Source organism: Centruroides sculpturatus, unplaced genomic scaffold (genome assembly GCF_000671375.1).
Source record: "Centruroides sculpturatus isolate CEXI.00-Female unplaced genomic scaffold, Cexi_2.0 scaffold837, whole genome shotgun sequence".
Classification (NCBI taxonomy): Eukaryota; Metazoa; Arthropoda; class Arachnida; order Scorpiones; family Buthidae; genus Centruroides; species Centruroides sculpturatus.
This window is the reverse complement of record NW_019385028.1, coordinates 318,924-341,456: the sequence shown is the minus strand read 5'-3', so window position 1 is coordinate 341,456 and position 22,533 is coordinate 318,924. Positions and strand designations below refer to the sequence as shown.

The window sequence follows — 22,533 nt, the reverse complement described above, 5'->3', positions numbered from 1 at the left end:
TTTCTTTGTTATAATCTGTAATCCACTAATTTTCAATGACAATGTTTCTTTAATAGTATAAATGATATAACAGAATCCGGAAGGGTATTTCCTTATTCAAAATATCTTTTTGTGAATTTATTCATAAAAACTGATTTCATAATTACACTAACAATTATTCAGAAAATCATAATATGGCTGTTTATTTACTACATTCAATTACATGTTTCACAATTTTTAAACATTATTTAGACTTCTAAAATACATTTTATACAACCACGATTAAAAATTCACTTATCTAAACATTTTTTCAGCTGCATACTATTTACAATTTTATAATTACAATTGATTTGGCAGCAGTTTTTTTCTTTCTAATTTATTCAATTTTTTCTTTTTTTTTATACAAATGAAAAATTCTATGTAATTTGAGCATTCATAGTTATTTTTCATTTCTGTAGAATCAAAAATTTTTTTAGAGGAGGAAACAAAAGAAAAAAAAACTATTTTTGACTCACTTTGTGGTGGAAACAATTGCAAATTATTCCATAAATTAGTAATTTAAATTAAAACATAATTCTAGTAACATTCATTTAATTAAAGCTGCTTTAATCAAAACTCAAGCAAAAAAAAAAAATCAATTTATGTCAATCTAAAATGGTTAACCGCAAATCTACGATATGTTAAATAAAGATTTTGTCATCAAATAGAATCACTGCAACTTAGAATTAAAAACCTCCATATAGTATATACATTTTGTTTAAAAAATTCATATAAAATACGTGACAAATATTTAAATAGATAAGCTATTAATTAAATCATTGAATAATGAACAAGCAAAATATAATTAAATGTATTCAAAATTGGATTATTATATTTACAATGGAAAACTTGTTAATTTGTATGAAGTGACTACTTAATACTTTTAATTTATCGTAACTAAAAATGTTATATACTTTTGTAATCACTTATTGAAAGATGAACATTTGATATATATTGAATGATATGAATAAATCAGGAATTTAATTTGTTGTATTTAGTTGTGGTTTTGATCTTGTACGTTGCAAGATACTAAAACTGTATCCGACGGTCCTCCTCTTTTTTACTATTTAGGTTATCGGTAATTATTATTTTTTGTTTTTAATTATGGAAGACAAGAAGAAACCAGATATTTCCGTTTAACTTTTCCATATTAAGAGAAATGTCAAAATAAATAAAATTCAATAAAAACTATATAAAGATTGTTTGAAATATGGATATACCTCTGTTTTAATTATTAGAAAAAAGTCAATAATTGTAGGGCCAATATATAAAAAAATATGGTCAAATTTTAAAACAAATTGGAATCTTTACCTTTCATATAAAATGCACAAAGAGCATCTGTTATAGCAACTATGACTTTGATATGTTAAAATTAATTTATTAGGCATAGGATAGAATTAATTATAATTTGCTAAATAGTGATTACATTTTTTATTCATAACATTATGATTAAAATTGGCTGTTTGAATTGCTGGCAATTGTATGCTGTTCTACTTTTCATGTGGATCTTTCAGCAATTGGGTGTTTGAAAGTTCTACACAAAATTTGTTTGTTCATTTTATATCTATTACATTTTTATGTAAAATCAACAACATTTGTTTATTGTAGCAACGAAGTCGCCTTACCTTAGGTTAAAAAGAATATAACCTAAAGCATTATGGAAACAAAAAAACCTAAGCCAGAGAGGACAGAGGGTCTTTTGAGGCTCTAAGAGCAAAATGAGCTGCCATTGATTATGGCAATGCAATTTCTATTTATTGGTTAAAAATGCTACTTTTGAATTAAAAAATCAGGGATAGATAGATAAAACAATTTACATATAAGTATGACAGTTACAACAACACTTTAGAAAGATTACAGTTAGAAATGCACACCAGTACAAATTAGTAATGCCATGCTTCCGACAAAATAACCACGCTAAGATGATTATATCTTAGTGTGGTTATTTCGTTGGAAGCATGGTTATTGGGGAAACACGAAGCCTTTTTCGGATGCTAGAGTGGTACTTTTTAATGCAAATATATCAAATTTTTTGATATATATATATGAATAATCTGTTTATCAATTTTTTTACCTTTAATAATTGATTTTTAATATGAAAAAGACAATTGCCAGATGACAGATCATTCCAATATTCTGCAACTAAGCCAAGTTTGAAATTTTGTATTAATGAATAGTGTTGGATTGCAAGATGACATAAGAACTAAAAATATTTACCAAAAGTTGCAAGTAATGGCAATAATTAATTATTTTAAATTTATTAATATTAGAAAGATCCAGTTGTATCTGGATCTTTCATATTAATCATCAATCTTTCTATTATTTTCTCAACCTATATTTTTTATAATTCCAAATTAATTTGGATGAGATCCATTGATCAAATGCCTTTAAGGAAACAATGTGAAAAATCTTTTTCCAACTCTACCTTTGGAATTTTTTAAATTGAATATTTTTTTTTCTATTTAGGAAAAGAAAATTTTTAATATAAAGTATGAATTTAATGAAAGATCAATGTGTGAAATGACAATAATCATCATCATGAAGTAATGCATTGTGATGTGTAAAATAGGGACAAAGCAACTAGCCGATCAATTAATTAATGCATAAAACTTATTCTACCAGGCTTCAACAATTTTATTTCTCATCCAGACTAATTACCTGTGTGAGTATATTGAGGATTGTAATTTAGACTCACATGCATTTGACCTAATTATTTAAAAAAAAAATTCTTGCAAGTATCATTTACCCAAAGAAAAATTGGCTAATGCCTGCATTTTTATCATGTATTGACAACAATGGTTGGTTTCTTGTGAACAAATAATCTGTTAAATCTTACTAAAAAGTTATTAACAATGAAAAAGGAAAAGTTACAATTATTTCCATATTCTAAATACCTTGCCTTTATTTTTAAAACTTCAGTGAAGATGTTGAAAATAAAGGAAACTGCTATAAATCATTAAGAACATTTTTTCCTTCCATTATGAAAGTCTTCTAAATTTACAATTAGAAACTATTTCAATCATAAATAATATTTAAATAGCTATAACTTTTTTAAATTATATATAAAGTGATTCTAAAGTGAATGACACTTGTGACATTGTAATGGTTACACAAATCACTAGTATCTCCATAATTTATCAAAATGTGACGTCTGTGATTATGACTCATTCAACTCTGTTTTCTTGGGCTAAAACAGTCATTCATTTTTGTGTATTTGTAGAACAGTAAATGGAGATACATGGCCACTCATTTCATTCTGGTCAAAAGACATTAGAGAACGAAAGAGTTGTTGTCCTCGTGGAAAAATGACTCGTTAAGAATGAAGGCTCTCACAACATTCTTGATCTAGGAACTGAAGCAAATGGACAGTAAACAGTACTGATGAAGTCGAAAGAATTGAAGAATTTACAAGTCAAAGGGATATAACCTAAAATTGGATGTAGGAAGAAGACGAAAGCAAACCAAATTGGTAGATGGTTCGTCACAAATAGATAGGAGGATTGCAGATGATTCAAAAACAGTTTGAAGAGAAAATGGAAAGGACTGAGCCACGAGATCAGAGTAATCCCAAACTGCAACATTTTATGGGAATGATAAGATACATATTGAGAACTATAAAATGGTTTGAAAGCATAGTTAAATTTTATAAGTGGGATGAAGATGCCAAAATATTTATGTTGGGGAATTACCTGAAGGACAATGCCTTAAACTGATACTTACGAAAGTTCACGGGATGCCTTAAAAGTAAAAGTGCTCGATCAATTTGCATTAGAAGTGACTAAACCTATCGTTGAATTCTTTAATCTGAGATTAATGCTGGATCAGGTATGAAAGCATACTTTGATGATAAAAGACGGTTGGGCGTACTAGCAAAAATAACCAAAGAACACATTTTACCCTCAATGGTACATGGACTACGTTCGGGTCTATCCAAATATTTCATTGTTATTAAAGCCACTTCATACTCATATTTTTACCAAATGGTGAAAATCAGCAGAGGATAATCTTAATTTAAACATACGTAAAGATATAGATGTAACCTCTCAATAGAACCTACATTGATATCTCAAACTGCTAGGCTCAGGAAAAGACCCACAAATCCCTGTCATATTTATATCCCATTTTCTCACAAAAATAGGTATCATTGGAGTTCCTAATGTCGAAACAAAATGGTTGAAATAAACCTGACAAATTAATAAACATTGTAAAGGCAACCAAAAAGGAAAATTATCTCCATATTGAGATAATTTTCCTTTTTGGTATTGTTTTAAACTAGAAAATACATCTCACTTATTAAGTTTGATTGTATAATGAATGGTGTAATAGTCCAAGGAATCTACAATAGTGGGACAAATATCTCTATCATCAACAAATGTATTGCAAAAAACTTGAACATAAAGGTTTTTTAATGCAAAGCAGAAAAGATAAAATTATGCACTATGACCCGGCCCAAATATGTGTTTTTTAAACTAAATTTAACCATAGGAAAAGGTAATGAATCAAGTAGAACTATTGCTACTAGAGAGATGTATCTGCTCATTCTTACTGGGCCTAGATTTGATGAAACTTTTCAATCTAAGTATGGATAAGAAATATAGAATATTTCAAAATGTCTTTTGTTCATTATTTCTTTGGATAACAAAGAAATAATGAACAAAATCAGTACAAATTACAGTGCAACTGTCGAGGAAAACAATGTAAATATAAATCAAGAGGACCAAATAGATGTCTCGTTGGCAGAACTATTTGAAGGAGAAAAAGATCGAGCAGATGCTCGAGAGAAAGCAAAGAAACAAAAACAAATGATTAATTCAACTTCTGGACAAATTTCATGATGTGTTCTCGAAGGACAAATATGATATTGGTTTCTTGGAACTGGAACGATGCAACATTGAGCTAACGAATAATCTATATATATAAAATTGCTTGTCCTGATTGACTGACTGAATGACTCACTGATTCATCATTGCCCAGAGCAAACCGCTTAACGTAAAGAGGTGAAATTTGGTAGACAGGGTACGTCATGGAAATGCACACTAAGAAGGGATTTTTCGAAATTCCCCTGCGGGGGGAGAGGGAGAGGATTAAGGCTTAACCAGAAAAACGGCTTCTACTGTACTATTTTAGATGCGATTTTTTGTTTATCTGCGTTTTAGTAGGGTACGCCATGAGAATGGGCACTAAGAAGGGATTTTTCGAAATTCTTCCGCGGGGGAGAGGGAGAGGGGGAGGATTAAGCTTAACCAGAAGAACGGCTTCTACTGTACTATTTTAGATGCGATTTTTTTGTTTTTTAATGAGTTTAGTCTTCATTGAGTTCTTAGGTAAATTGATAACATTTCAGACATTGTTATAAATATTTATATCTATTTCAATTTTAAAAATGTTCGAACCGTTTTAAATTCGAATTTGTTATTGCACATTGGTTCAATTAAATAGAACGATTGTAAACGTTTCAGAAAATTGATCAAATTGAAAATAGTTCGTTTGATTCTCGGCAATTCTCTTCAGCGGTAGGTGTTATATAACAATTACTATGGTTATTGAAATATCGAATGTAAATGGGGTCCGCGGACGAAGTCGCGGGTAACAGCTAGTGTACCCATAAATTTAAGACCCTACAGGTGTTCATTTATTAATTTTCGATCACCAAGGGAACAAATTGAAATGCTCTAAGACTTAACTTCATTAGAAAGTCTGTAATGCTGGTAGACAAAAAAGACTATGGCAAAAAATCCAGACTGACAAATTTATTTAGTTTTCAATAATTGATGTACATAACTGATAACTATCCTTTCCCTAGTATAGAAGACATTATGGATCAGTTATATGATTCAAAATATTTTACTACTATTGACATTAAACTGCCTTTATCACTATGAGTGATTATTACAATGGCTTATTATGTGCCTTTTGGGTTTGGAACTCTCCTACAGTATTCCAACGGGTAATATGGACCATGTTGAATAAATATAACTTGCGTGAGTTTATTCATAATTATCTCAAAGATATTCTAATAAATTCAAAGTCTTATGATCAACATTTGGTGCATATTGAATTAGTACTAGATACTCTCAAGAAGGAAAAAGTGAAGTTAAAACTAAATAAATGCAAATTTACCAAAAAAAACTGTTAAATATTTGGACCACGTTGTTTCTAAAAATAAATTAACAATATTAAGTGATAACACCAAATCAATACAGGAGTTCTCTCTCCCAAAAAATGTGAAACAACTACAATTCCTCAGAAAAGTAATGTACTATCACATTCCCAATTCATCAAAATTGTTATCTCCGCTCTACCAATTGCTTAAGAAAAATTCAGAATTCAGGTGGACAGAAAATTGTCAAAATTCATTCGAAATTGTCAAAAAACATTTAATATCTGGTCCAATACTTGTGATATTCAACCCAGGGGAAGAGTGCATTCTTTACACTGATGCAAGTAAAGTGGGAATAGGTAAAGTGGAGTACCGAAACAAAATAAACTGATGGAAAACTCCACCGCATAAGACATTTTTCTAGAAAGTTATTGCCCTATCAAATCACAGAGATGGAATGTTTGGCGATTGTAGAGGCAATCGAATATTGACACCATTATATATATGGTAACAAATTCACTGTTATAAAAGACTACTGGGCATTAAAAAGTCACTCAAATCTATATATTAAGAAACTGAATTGGAGACTGTTCAACTGGTCACTAAAGCTCAGTCAATATGATTTCAAGATCAAATATCAAGTAGAAAGAGAGCTTCCTGCTTGATATTTGATACTTGATATTCCTGCTCTACTCACCATTCAAGATCAAATGGTGAAGTAGAGGACTGATTATCCTGGAATCCAACTCTAGAACCCAATAATAACAGTGAGCATTTAAAAATAACCAATTTATTAGAAAAAAGAAGAAATTGTTAACTCCCAAATGAGAATGTCTCATAATTTATTATCAAAAGGATGTACAAGAGAGAATGGTATGATTATTTGGGTAAAAAACAAATTCCTAAAATCTACATGCCAGAGAACTTAAGGCTCAAATTACTTGAACAAAGGTCACTATAAGTTTGGTCACATAAGGACGAAAGAACTGCTATCCTTAATATCTTTGGTCTACTACTGGCCCAAGATTACCATATTAACGTCTTTGGTCAAAAAGTGCTTGGTCCGGCAAACAACCCTTTCGAAATTATTGAAATTTACACATTAGGCAGATTTCAAGGATACAATTCTAAAATACTTACATGTTGCTGTAGATCATGCAATATGTAGGGACTGTTTGTTCTCACACACAAACTGTTAAGGATTTTGTTAATCTAATTCAAAAATCTAACCAAAACTAATTCATGCAGATAAATTCTTTTGAATAAATTCCAGCATATCTATGAGATTTCTAGACAAACAAAATATTGCACTAAAATTCACAACAGTTAATTGTGCACAATCAAACAATTATGCAAAAGAGTAAACCAAATTCTGTGTACAAGACTAAGATGTAAGATAAATAAAAATCCCAAAAACGTGTATTAGCCTAAATTATTGGATGAAGTCGTTCAAGAATATAACAACAGACTTCAGTCCCAATTTCCTAATGTATGGCATACCACCGTTTAATCCTTTGATCAAAGAGACTTCCCCAAATTGGAAACTGCAAGGAAAATGGCTCTAAATAACACCATACGTTCACACAAGAATAATAAAATGTATTATGATAAAGTTCATCGTAAAGAGGGCTTTAAAAAAGGAGACTAATCCTTATCGAAAAGAAAAATTAAATTAACAGACAGAAATTGGAGCCCATTATGATAGGACCACACAAGATAGGAAACATTTGACAGTTTTTTTTTTCTATGTAGTAAAACATGGGAAAAGAAATAAAGATTTCGACATATAGAGGAGAAGGTGGTATTATGGAACCCCAATTACATTTTAGTGAATTGTAAACAAGGTATCATAACTACACCCACATTTTTTGTGCAAAAAGTACTGGTAACTATTAAACTAAATGTTCCTAATTGGATTTTTCGCTAGTGTAATTATAAGTATGGTTTTTGAAGGCTTTTGTACAAAAAGTCCGAAAGTAGGCTTAGAGAAAATCGGGTGGTAATATGGAACCTTACTGTATATTTTCAAAAAAATGCTTTAATGTAGCCAAAAACAAATAGGAAAGGACAAAAAATGTTAAATAATTACAAAATTATTTACTCCAATGTATTTTATCGCAAAAATGCTTTTATAATAGAAAAATATGACCTCCATCAACAATATATATTCCAGCAGCTCTTTTTCGATATTCTCAGGAAGAATTGGCTTTCTACCTAGTGTCTTTTTCACAAATTGCTCTGGAGGAATGTCTGCTTGCAAATAGAAAGTTCGGAGGAGTTGAGTTCCATATTACTGTAAAAGCACCAATGGGGTCCGTATTTCACGCATCGCCATCTCGAATTAACTTATGTCTGTCAAGACCAAAATTTAAAAAACGTGAACATCACACAGATTAATATGTACCCCTAAGTCTCTGGAACGGAATACATGCACCAGTGAACCTACAACTACATGATTTATATTTTAAAAATAATTAAATTCACTTAGCATTCAAAACTTGCGAATTTTGAAAAAAACAAATTTGCTGATTAAATACGAACAACCGTTTAACTGAAGTAAAACGGGTTTTCCCCTCGCTATGGATGTCTGCCTACTTCAGTTCAGCCACATTCCCCTACAGTTCGCCTTTATTATCAGTTCGAAATGGGGGGTTCCATAATACCACCTTCTCCTCTACCATATTTTGAAACTGCACCTTTGTCTATCATAGCAGGGGGGGTAAATGGAAATATGTGGTCACCTGTTTTATTCCAGGTCAAAAGACATTAGGGAACAAAAGAGTCGTCCTTGTGGGAAAATGACTCGTGAAGAATGAGTGCTCTCGTAATTACACAGAGGAGAAAAAAGACATTCTTGGTCTAGGAACTGAAGCAGACAAACAGTAAACTGTACAGTTAAAGTTGAAAAAATTGGAAAATTTACATATGTATATATATTATATATACATATGTAAATTTTCCAATTTTTGTGTATATATATATATATATATTATATATATACACAAACATGCACATTTTTTACTGTCTGCTCCATAGACACCAAGAGTGCCCTTTTCCAGACCCACAAGGGGATGGCCAAATGCAAGAAATGGGTCCAATACATTCAAGATGAACCCAAGAAACATTCCCAGGGTTTCTTGCACCAGTTCGATCCCAGACATGCCAGAGTGATGGGCCGAAGCTGTTACCACTTTGGCCATCCGAGCATCTTCTAGAACATTGCAGAGAATGGAAATTAGTTTTGCATAAATGTTAATGCTAAATTTTGCAGATTTTAATTCTAATACAAATATTCAAATACAGGTATCCCTCACTTAACATGGTTTTGCTTAATGTGCGAAATTAATTGTGGCAATCCCTTTATACGCATGGCAGAAGTTTTAATTACTGTAGCTTTAAAAGCCAGCTTTACTTAACATAGATGTTTTTTTCGGCAAGTAACGTGTCAGCAAATTTATTATTTTGTACCAAGGATATTTCCAATATAGATAGGTAATTTAATTACAATAGCTGTGAAATTTAACACATTATTTCTAATGTGATGTATTCTTTGTTTAGAATCACTTTAAAACTACTTCACATTTTATTTGCATAAAATCAAATCAAAATGTCTGCAGATAAAATGTATATCAGGCATATTATGTAAGCTTTTTAAGTTTTGTAAAGGATTATTTTTTGAAGTTTGTATAGTGTTGATCGTCATGTTTACGGGGAAGAAACTCCTAAATATCAGACACATCAGATGTGGTTTTTAAAGTTTTGTTTGGGAAATTTCAAACTAAAGGATACAAAACATACAGTAAATTGAGTAATTTCTCTTCGTCAGCAGCCAAAAGCTGTCGACAAAGAGAAATTATGGGAAGAAATTGTTAAAATTTGACAAATAACTTGAACTTGCAACAAGCCTTAGCATGTGTCACCAACATAATGATTGTGTTCCTTATGCATTAACTAAAGAAAGAAAAAAAAAAGACACTGGATCAATGGATCAAGTATAAATTTTGTCTGACAAGGGTAGGCAGCTCTAATTAAGGTATCATTTAACTTTTTAATTACTCATTTTTATCATAAAAAACTTTATGTATGACAAAATTCAAGTACGTCGAGTGATTAATTACTTATGTTAATCAAGGGATATCTCTATTCTATATTTTATTACTGTCAATTTATAGTAGTATTGATATTTTTGTTAACTCATTAAAATTACAAGAGATAATGATTGAAAACTTAAGAATATTTGTGTTTAAAATGTTTTAGACTGCAATTATAATTAATTGCGAAATAAGATTCATGATCATTTGATTTTGACCATGCACTTATAATATTCCTGAATTTATTATTGAGGAAAAACTCTCAATACATCTGTATTCAAACTTAGTTAAATTATGTCAAATTTTTTTTAAATTTAAAAAAGCATTTAAAATGATTGATATTGCCAAATTCTTTCAGGCTTAGTACAATTGTTAATTTATTTTGTCTTTATTTCTATTTTTGCTTTTATGTTTTATAAAATAAATATATGCCTTTTAATTGGGTAAACAATGGAAGAGGAAGAACTATAAATGCTCCTCTTTAAATGTAATGCATTTTGTGTGAACCATACTAAATTAGTCTATATTCAACATAGTATAATTATATATTGGCCCTAGAAAAACAAATTAAGAATACAAAAAAATGTTCAATGTATTATAATATACATGTATATGCTTCTATGATATCCTACTGTTACACCAATAACAACTAATATTGACTTTTACATTCTACTCTCTAAAAACATACATTTTTTAAAATTTTTAGAATGAAAATGTAATACACGCCATTAGGAATGTCATAAATTATTTCTATAAAGCATCGACTCGAATACGAACGAGCCGGTGAGAAAGCATACATCTAAATTTGTGAATATCGTAACATAAAATAAAATATACAATACTATTTGCTATGTGTAATTACATATTAAATATTTTTCATTATACGCAAATCAGATGCATTTCTAACGTAATAATTTGGAAATAATCCATTTTCTGTTATGAAATTATACAAGTTTGATATTAAAGGCGTAATTTAGAATGCGAATCGGCCGGGTCAAATCCAAATTTTAAACGTGACTTACGGCCAAAAAATAAGCCAATTGCTCAAAATTAAATTTCAGAAAAAATGTTAGTAGTATCTTTGCATAACATGACAATTTCTAACTATATTGAGTAAACTATAAAAATATAAGTAAAGGAGGAAAAGCTACCCAAATTATTTATTAAAAAATATACTTAAGAACTTCAAAATATATGGAAATGGAATGACAAATAATTTTAAAAAACTGCTAGATAAATTGTGAATACCAAACAACATCCCTTTAAATATAACAACAAACATGATCAGAGGAAAATTGACTTAAAATAAGAATTACATTTATGAAATAACTCTAATGTGTGTCTGTCTGTCTGTGTGTGTATTGTGTGTGTGTGTTAGTGTGCATATGAATGTTGTATAAAAAAGAAAAAGTATCAACAAATAATATTTACAATATGTTTGCATAGATCTTAATATACAAAATATGAGCAAAAAGAAATATTAGGATATAATTAAAATTAACTGTATGAAAATTATGTAAAACAGCAAAAATAATAGCATTACTTCAAAATATAAACTAAACATGAAAATATAAGACAAACAAACAAGATAAACACATCTGTTACAATCTTATTTGAAATCATCTGGTCAAAGTATCCATACGTAAATGAAAAAATCTGCTTAACAAATATTTCAGTAACAGTAATAAACCAAATGAGTATATAAGGAAAAGGATTTGCAGATATTTGGAATTACCGGAGAGATTGATGGTTTTGATACATTTGCGAGCTCGACGAACGAACGAGATTGCCGCATGCCGATCGAGGCAATTCGAATGACTTAGAGTTGTCGAAACGTTCGGACCGGACACTGCTATTAGTTACGCCGACGATGATCGAAAATAAATAAATGCAGTAACGAATACTTTCTTGCTAAAAAATTATGATTAATGTTTTGAATACGTGCAATGATTATTAAAAGCATATTTCATTTGTCAGAAGATATTCAAAAACTTATTCCTACATTAAAGATAAATTAATTTTTTGTATTTAAATTTAAATGTGCCAGTAAGCAATTAACTTCTAAAAGATAATTAATTGCATGTAATATGTATGAAATAAAGTGTAAAATTTAAACAAAATTTGTATTTTTATGTAACAGTATAGATTATTTAAGTGTTAGAATACAGATTTTTAGAAGAACATATAATTAAAATTTTTAAAATTATTTTAAAATTGATCAAGATATAGTTACAAGTTTATGATTACATTATATCTGAAATATATATTTATATATATATATTTCCTTCTTTCATTCTGTTACATTAAAATAGACTTTCAATATAAGAAACATCTGTATATATTTCATTCATTGATTGAAATTATAAATTAATGTTTGAAAAATTGACCTTTTCTGGATCCTACTTTTAAACTAGATCTTAACAATCCGGCCGGCTTAATTCCAGCTTTGCTCGTATTTCCGATTTCGGAACAGTTATCGTTTTCTTCTCGAGGCGGAGAGGACGATTTTCCGGGAAGAGCGGAACGCTGGTCTTCCATTCGTCCTGCCTGAAATCGTAAAATGAGACTGAGGAAATCGTCATCAGGGAAAGTTTGTGGACAATGTGATGGGGACGAAGAATGACGTGTAGGCATGTAATGGCCACTTCTTTGAGATCGACACGGGAGAATGTCTGGCATACTGCTACGTTGATCTTCGAATCTACTCGCCTAAAGAATTTTTGCATAGTAACAAAATGCTTTGAATACGTCACAACTTTTATAATAGAAAAACTATTTCTACTATTGTCTATTCATATATATCTATAAAGTTTTATTACTGAATGACACAGAGTGCTTTAAGATGCTAAACTTTGACTTTTCTCAAGGTTTCCTAACACAATTAAGAAATTATAAGATGAAACACTATATGCCAACTAAATTAATGTATGAAATGTTTCCTAATTTATAAATATATTATGAATCATAATGTAACAGTAGTCACATAATTAAATAGGATGATTCCATAGTATCCAAGTCTTTCAGAATGTCTTAATGATTTTCCCTGATAATCTTGATCTAATTTTTAAAAATCAAGCAATCACTATCTTTAATTGTTAAAAGATAACCTGAAAATCTAGAAGTTTTAGATTTGAAAATACAGTGAAACCTGCTTAAATTGATCACTTTGAGCTGGTCCTTGTAAAATAATACATTTTGCAATGGGAATATATTTGCATACAGTGACCATTGACCAAGAATTCAGTCATGTTCAAGGCAAGAAATTATCTTGTATAAAGTGAAGTGACCATTAAAAAACAAAAACAAAACCATTTTAAAGAATGTAATTCAATTTGTAGTGCTCACATTACAAATATAAATATTTCAAACCATTTACACTTTGTAGATAAGGGGTTTAAACTAAATTTCCTATAATCTTTTGAAAGCTTGAATAAAAGAAATGGCAATTTCTAACATTTAAAATTATCTGTCATAAACTGGAATGGGCCAGTGTTGTGTACTTTTTTAGCAGCAGCATTGGAGGGAAATTTTAAAATTTCTATTATAGAGCTCACATTGGGTCACTATTGAAGTTTCCCTTGTCAGAGTGTTTTGTATTTTGACTTTGTTCAGTAGTGAGCTAGCTTTGTGTGTTCTTTGCTTATTGTTAAGTTTCTTTGTGTGGATTTTTAATTCAAAGGTGAGAGATTTATTCTCTTCATTCTTTTTTCAATAACTCAATCACCGATCCCAATTAACTTTTAGAATGGAAAAGAAAAGGTATAAAAAGCTAAACTTTGACAGAAGTGTGAACTAATCCACTTTTTGGAAAGTCATAGTTTATAGGTTAAGTAATTTAAACACTTTAAGAAATGCAAATATTAAAAACCATGTTATCAGTTACCAATATTTTTAAATTAATTAAAATGCAAACCCTTAAATAGCCCGATTTAAAGATGAATGAACTTCAGGCCACTTTCAAAATAAATGGCTCAATTGGTATATTGTGAACAAATATATACAAGTCTTACATTTATTTTTATGATTAAAACTTTTTAATTGAAAATTCTGACCAAAAATAATAAAATTTGTTTATTATATATTTGGTCATGACAATGTAGGTGTGTAAACTAAAAATCTGCACAATATTGTCAAACATATTTGTATTTTTTTAAAAATAAATTTGAGAATGTGCTAGTATAGACTATTGCTTGGACTCCATAGATTTAAATTCGTGTTGTGGAAACAATATTCCAAAAATGAAGCAGCTTAATAAAAAGAAAAGAGGAATTGTATTTGGTGTATTTTACAAAGAAAGGGGAAGAAGCTTCACAGTTAAGCATTTCATGGATGTGGCAAGAATGGAAATCCATGGGATGGCAAGGACAGTTTTGTAGCATCATAGAAATGCTGCAAAGTGGTAAGACTTGTTAATGTCCAAGGAGTGGGCAAAAGAGAATTAAAATTACAGATAGCAAAAGAAAGTCATTGGAAAGAAAGGCATTCAGAAAAGTTGTACACTCACAAAGAAAACTTGGAAAAAAACTTTAAGATATCTCATCAGTATGTTAAAAACATACTAGTCAAGTAAAGTGTTGTCCTTTGAAAGCAAAAGTCAGCCTTAAAATATTCAAGAACGAACTCAAATTGCAAAGGACTGTGCTGCAAAAAATGCACAAAGGTGATTTCAAAGCTTCAAATAGACTAGTTGTTGTTATGGACAATGACTTGTATTTTGCCTTTGATGCTACCGTGCTGAGAACAACATATACTATTGTAGGGATTGAGATGAGGTTGATCCACAAGTAAAATTTAAACATTATATGAAATTTCCTTAGAAAATGTTGGTTTAGATAGTAATTGGTCCAAAGGAAAATCTCAAGCATTTGTAGCACCCTCTCACCTCTGAATCAACAAAGAAGTATATTAAGAAAAAGCCAATCCCATCCCTCAAGAAACACCATTCTGGCAGCTTGTATGTCTTCTGTGCATTATATAATAGATAAAGTTTCTGTGCTAGAGGAATACAGAGTCTGTTATGTTAGCAAAGAGAAAATATTGAAAGTCTTCGTTAGCTATATCCAATTAAAAAATAAAGATTACTGATTCAATCAGTTAAATAAGGTTTTGGAGTATACCTACTATTTTGGCAATACCAGCCAAAACAGAAGGTGTACAAAAATAATGCAAAACTGAAATAGACTGTCCAGTCCAAACTGCCAATTTAATTCAGAGCTCTTTCCAACTTGAATGGTTGACATCAAGACTAAAGTCAGAAAAAAAAAAGCCATCAACTACAGATCATAAATTAGAGACAGAAGAAACTAATACTGTGAATTTTCTGTTTCTGGATAATCATATTGTAAAAATAAAAAAGTTTGATTTTGTGAAGATGTTTTGTTTAACACCCTTATATTATAATAAAAAAGTTATAATTTTATTTACATGAGATATCTTATAAAATATAAATTTTGAAAGTGGCCTTTAAATAATTTTGAAATTATACAACAACAGAGAATTAAAACCACAATTTCAATATGAACAACAGTTTATATATTTTGCTATTAGACAATAAAATTATACATACCTGGCATCTCATCAACATATCAAAAAAATCATCATCGGGAAGAGTAGAACTACCGACGGAAGTACGTCGTAACAAATTTTGTTCAATATTATTGTTATTGTTCCTATGTATGTTGGTTGTGGTTGGTATATTTAAGCCAGGCAGTCGTGGTAGACTAGCTCTTTGTTCATCCAATCGTCTACTCTGAATACCAGCAATTAAGTCAAATAGATCATCTCTAAATTTATTCCCATCTAAAGATTTAAAAACAGAAATTTTAAAAACATTTTTTATTCGGTAGAATGTTAAATAATAAAAAATAATGTTCATAAAATGAATAAATGGTGGTTTATTAATTAATAAATAATTTAATAAGAAGTTAACTATTTATATATAAACATCCCAAAGCCCAATGAATTAATACTAAACCAAACAATTGCCATAATTAATCAGGCTATTTTCTGCTACTATTAATAATTAAAAATTAATTTGGTATTAGAGGCAGACGTTAGGTTTCATCTCCACAATCATTTGGTTTAGTTAACTACTTCATTATTTATTTAAGAAATTAGTATCTGATATGATCATATGCGAGGGTCATTCTAAAAAAAAAGAACGTTTTGATATGACAAGCCGTGCAGTTCTCCCAACACCCCCACAGCTGCATCATGGACCTTCCGATTTTTTCGCACCAGTCTGATGCTAACAGAGAGCTGCAATGATTGTTTACTGTTTATAGTGTGACTTTGAAATGAGTGACAAAATTAAAGATCCTGCCAAGTGCAAGGTTCATAGTGTAATATGCTTTTTGAAGGCGAAAAAAGTCTGCCCTATTGAAATTTACAGACAGATAACCGAGGTTTATGATAATGTGATGAATGAAGCTTCGGTGCTTCAGTTCGAAATAAACGGCGAGGATTATTGTCCAGAGGCGTTGTGATTCTTTAGGATAATGTATGTCTGCATGCTGCTGCGTTGACGAAGAACTTGCTTCAGCAGTTTAAGTGGGAAGTTTTTGAACATCCTCCTTATAGCCCAGACTTGGCTCAGAGTGATTACCATCTTTTCCCAAAATTAAAGGATTTTTTGGCCACGAATCACTATGGAAGTGACAACAAATTGAAAGAGGCTGTTAATGACCGGTTCAAGAACTTGGCGGTAACTGAGTGTGCAGAAGGCATAGAAAAGCTGGTGATACGTTATCACAAATGTTTAAATTTGTATGGTGACTACATAGAAAAATAGCTAAGGTATCATATGTGTTGTAAAATAAGTTTTGTTTCATTATCTTAAATAAAAATACAGTAGATACCCCCTATAACACTGTAGATAATTCCATGTTATATGAATTCCATGTTGTACGAGTCACTTAAATTTTACAAATACGTGAACCGTTCACAGCCCGGCACACATATTTGTAAAATCTAAGTGATTCGTACAACATGGAATTCATATAACACGGAATTATCTACAGTGTTATAGGGGGGTCTACTGTATCTAGAGAAACAAGTGTTCTTTACTTCTAGAATGATCTTCGTATTTTAACTAGGTAAAAGAAGTTTAAGAAATCTATTATAAGATATGATATTATATCTTATTGTATTGGCTAGAATTTTGAAAAAAGCTTATCACGAAGAAAAAAAAGTATGACAGTTTGATGAGGCCATACAGATGATAATTAAAAAAGGCTATTACATTATGAAAAGCAAGTCACATTTTATATGACTAATACAGCATTAAATTATGTTTTAACTACTAAAGCTATATTTGAGAGTACTCTTAGACAGCATTTTAAAAATGCATATTTGTTGGGAATTTTGGACCACAGAACAAATTTTGATATAATAGTGAACTTTCTGAAAGTCATTAATATATTTAAACAGATTTGATTATTTATTTTTATTTTACTTCTAAATATTCTGTTGTTGTTTGGTTAGATAAAAGTTTAAGAGTACTGTCTATTGGCATTAATAAGGTTTTGACGAGTAAAACACAAAATAAATACAAAATACTTTGCAAGTATTTTCAACATGTATGGAATGTATTCTTCAGGCAAAACAAAAACAAATTTTAGAACGTTGATATAGATTTTAACATTAATGTTAATATGTTCTAATTGGATTGCACGTGTTAAAATTCAGCAATGAAATAGTATGAATAAGTGCAGATAAATAATGCCATGACTGCACTTATTCATAGAGCCTACAGATTACCCATCACTGCAACATATGGTACAAAAAAAGTTACATTTCACTAATATGGCAATGCATAGTGCAGGCTACACTTACAATTCAAGTGCATTAACACCCATGTGTGTAAATCCTTTTTCAACCATTAAAATTAGAAATAATATAAAAAGATCACATTTACATAAGTCCTTCCATCCCATATCTTGGGTCCTTGTCCTTATCCTTACCCATTACCAGATTATTTCAAAAATCTGAATTTAACCTTCCAATAAAACTACAGCTACTCTTATGCAGAATACTATGTAATGACGGACAAATTAACTATTTTAAAAAAAATCAGGTGTATACATAATTCCCTTACAATACCAAAACAAAGATGAAAAAGATATATATATCAGGGCCACATATAGAAAATTGCAAAGCCTGTTAGAACATCAAGATGACATTTGTAAAAATAAAATTTCCACAGAACTATCTAGAAAGGTGTTGAATCATTACTTTACATCCCTGTGGAATGAATCTTCCATTCTCTTACAATGTGAGAAATGCAACTGTTTATTTATCTGGGAAACATTATTAAATAAGAAATTGGGGCCATGTAATAGGCCCACTCTAGAGCTCCCAAAAATATCAGTTTTGCTATTTAATAATTTAAAAACTTAAGTCACAGCTGCCAATAATTGTAGTTTAACGTTGATTAAATGTGTGAGTTTAAAAGTGCATCATTTAAATTTAACATGTGCATTCTAATTAGAATATACAATATTAACATTAATGTTAAAATTTATATCAATGTTCTAAAACTTTTTACGTTTTACCAAAGAAGACATTCTATACATGTCGAAAATGCTTGTGAAGTATTTTGTATTTATTTTGTTGTTTGATTTATTTGTACAGTTCTATATGCTTGTTACTATTTTTTGTTATTAGTATTGTTAGAGTTTGTATATTTAATATTATATAGAATCTTTTTACCGTTTTATAGAATCTAGTTTTACTGTTAGACATGGCATTTTATACTCATTAAAAAAGTTTTTTGTAATGAGTGTAAAATCCAATGGATTTAACCTTCACTACTTTTTAAAGATTATGGAATTCATATGGAATGTAGGAAATTTGTGAATAACTAAATGTAGTAAAGATTGTTGAAAGTATTCAATTAAATTTAGTCTTCTAGTAACTAGCATATTGAATAAGAAAACTGAATCATTCCAATTTAAAAGAGAAGAATTCTAAAAATTCTGTAAACTGTACAAGAATTATTGTTGTTTATTTTAAATAAAATTTATATTCCTATTTTATATAATGGGTTAAAAATTTTAAAAGAGTATTTTTATTTAACCTACAAACTGGATTTCACAGATGTTATTCCATGACTGACTTCATTTTAACCAAAGCATTTAATATTGACTCAGAGCTGTAATAAATGGAGATGCTACAATAGGGTAAAATTTTTTTATCATTAGATAATTGCATATAATGCACACGGAAATCCTGAACTTAAAACATGGTATATTAGACTGAGTGCATCGATGTGACATCAGACAAGTCATGATTGACTCTAGTCAATGAATTTCAATTTTCTAGCTTTCTGACATGACAGATATGATGAACTTTTACTTATACATATATTCTTGTTTACAAAATAATGACTTATAGCAATAGTAACAATTAATAGCTAATTAAGACTTCCAGTTTTTCCACAATTAAGCTATTTGCTTTAACCACTGTTTGTTTTTTAACTCACAAGTCATACAATTAGCAAAACGCATCAACTCCCTTTTATAACTGATATGCACAACCATGGTACTTACATATGGTATACATTCACTGTTTTCTGCCAAACTGGGGAGAAAATTGGGCTACTATTTCTACAAATTGATTATTAAACTTTTTATGATAACTTCTATGCAGTTCATCTATGAATTGCAATTTATGTAATAAATATTGGCTATTTTTGAATATAATTATGAAACAGTCCAAAAGTGGAACATTTTCACAGTTTAACAATTGAGACAGCATATTAAAAGCAGGACTGTCCCATCTAATTTGGAATGTCTGGTCACTTTAATATAATGTACAATGTGTATCAACATATGAAGTGATGACATGAGAAATCTTGTTTATATGAACAATCTCCCATAAAAGTTTCAGAAAATACACATAAACAATATAACTACAACCCAAATCATTAGTCAAACCCAAGATTGACATTCTAATTTCTTGAATAAACTATTTTTGTTTTTGAAAGAAATGTACTATAAAACTCTAGAAAATTCCTGAAACTTTTTAATTAACCCAATATATAAGAATAGATATTACTTTAATCATATCATTTTTTCCCTCAATCTCAACAAAATATATTATATCTTCTGTTTGATTTTTCCAAGTAAAATGCATGTCTAACACTATTTTGTTATTAATGGGATATTTTCAAGGAAAATAAAACATCATTATAGTACAGTAGACCCCCTATAACACAGGTTCCTATAATTATGATTCCTATAAGACGGCGAAAAAATTGCAACGGTATCCATACAAACCTGGTAAAAAAACTCCTATAATTCGGTAAAACGTCATCGGGCAGCGGAACTACTTTCCGCTGTCCAGTGCCACGCTACGGAGAATTTAGGCAGGTAAATTGAGTTTACTATCATCTGTACAGTATTATATATAAATTAGGTACTGTACATATAATTATATATTAATTATATATAAATTAGGTACTGTATATATAATTATATATTAACTTATTGTAACTTTGTTATAATTAAATATATAATTTCCGCCGTCTAGCGTGGCGCCACGCTACGGAGATTTTTACGCTAACTATCGTCTGTCAGTATGTAAATTAGGTACCGTAAGTCTAATACAGTACTGTAATTTTATACATTTCTTGTGAAAGAAACATTTCTTATTCAACGGCGATTAAAATTATTTATATTAATGATGTCTCCGAAGTTCTACGAAGTTTTCACAGAAAAATAAGTTGTTAGAAATCGGCCGCTCTTTGCTGAGCTGTTCCGCGACGAAAACAATGTTGAGCAATGGCAATGTCGAATGGTGACACTCGGTAAGTAATCCTACAATTTTTTGTTTATAGCGTAGTTTATACGGATTATTCCCAAAAAATATATACGTATTTTGGAAATGTTGAGTCGTATTAGTCTAGAATCGATTAATTTTATGGAAGAAAACCTTTCAAACAGCCGTAGTCCGTAAAATTGACACGTGTCGGGTTGTGATTGGAAGGATTCGTAAGAAAGCGGATTCCTAGAGAATGGAACGTATCTCTATCTTATAGGGGGGTCGACTGTATTCTTTTGACTTTCTACCTAGTGTCTTTTTTACAAATTGCTCTGGACGAATGTCTGCTTGCAAAGAGAGAGTTCGGAGGAGTTGCATTCCATATTACTGTTAAAACATCAATGGGGTCCATATTTCACGCATCGCCATCTTGAATTAACTTGTGTCTGTCAAGACTAAAATTTAAAAAACGTGAACATCACACGGATTAATACGTACCCCTAAGTCTCTGGAACGGAATACATGCACCAGTGAACCTACAACTACATGATTTATATTTTAAAAATAATTAAATTCACTTAGCATTCAAAACTTTCGAATTTCGAAAAACACAAATATGCTGATTCACTGCGAACAACCGTTTAACTGAAGTAAAACGGGTTTTCCCCTCGCTATGGATGTCTGCCTACTTCAGTTCAGCCACATTCCCCTACAGTTCGCCTTTATTATCAGTTCGAAATGGGGGGTTCCATAATACCACCTTCTCCTCTACCATATTTTGAAACTGCACCTTTGTCTATCATAGCAGGGGGGGTAAATGGAAATATGTGGTCACCTGTTTTATTCCAGGTCAAAAGACATTAGGGAACAAAAGAGTCGTCCTTGTGGGAAAATGACTCGTGAAGAATGAGTGCTCTCGTAATTACACAGAGGAGAAAAAAGACATTCTTGGTCTAGGAACTGAAGCAGACAAACAGTAAACTGTACAGTTAAAGTTGAAAAAATTGGAAAATTTACATATGTATATATATTATATATACATATGTAAATTTTCCAATTTTTTCAACTTTAACTGTACAGTTTACTGTTTGTCTGCTTCAGTTCCTAGACCAAGAATGTCTTTTTTCTCCTCTGTGTAATTACGAGAGCACTCATTCTTCACGAGTCATTTTCCCACAAGGACGACTCTTTTGTTCCCTAATGTCTTTTGACCTGGAATAAAACAGGTGACCACATATTTCCATTTACCCCCCCTGCTATGATAGACAAAGGTGCAGTTTCAAAATATGGTAGAGGAGAAGGTGGTATTATGGAACCCCCCATTTCGAACTGATAATAAAGGCGAACTGTAGGGGAATGTGGCTGAACTGAAGTAGGCAGACATCCATAGCGAGGGGAAAACCCGTTTTACTTCAGTTAAACGGTTGTTCGTATTTAATCAGCAAATTTGTTTTTTTCAAAATTCGCAAGTTTTGAATGCTAAGTGAATTTAATTATTTTTAAAATATAAATCATGTAGTTGTAGGTTCACTGGTGCATGTATTCCGTTCCAGAGACTTAGGG

The 22,533-nt window shown here is 30.3% G+C and overlaps 1 protein-coding gene across 1 annotated transcript in view; it reads right to left on the bottom strand.

Moving 5' to 3' along the window:
* Positions 1-11,660: 11,660 nt before the first annotated feature.
* LOC111633645 (G-protein-signaling modulator 2-like) overlaps positions 11,661-22,533 on the bottom strand; it is a 57,203-nt gene continuing 46,330 nt past the window's right edge. The window contains exons 10-12 of the mRNA XM_023378251.1: positions 15,776-16,018; positions 12,597-12,918; positions 11,661-12,120 (exon numbers count right to left, since the gene is read on the bottom strand). Of these exons, the coding sequence (XP_023234019.1) occupies positions 12,065-12,120; positions 12,597-12,918; positions 15,776-16,018 (621 nt within the window). The 3' untranslated portion in view covers positions 11,661-12,064. The remainder of the gene's footprint in view (positions 12,121-12,596; positions 12,919-15,775; positions 16,019-22,533) is intronic.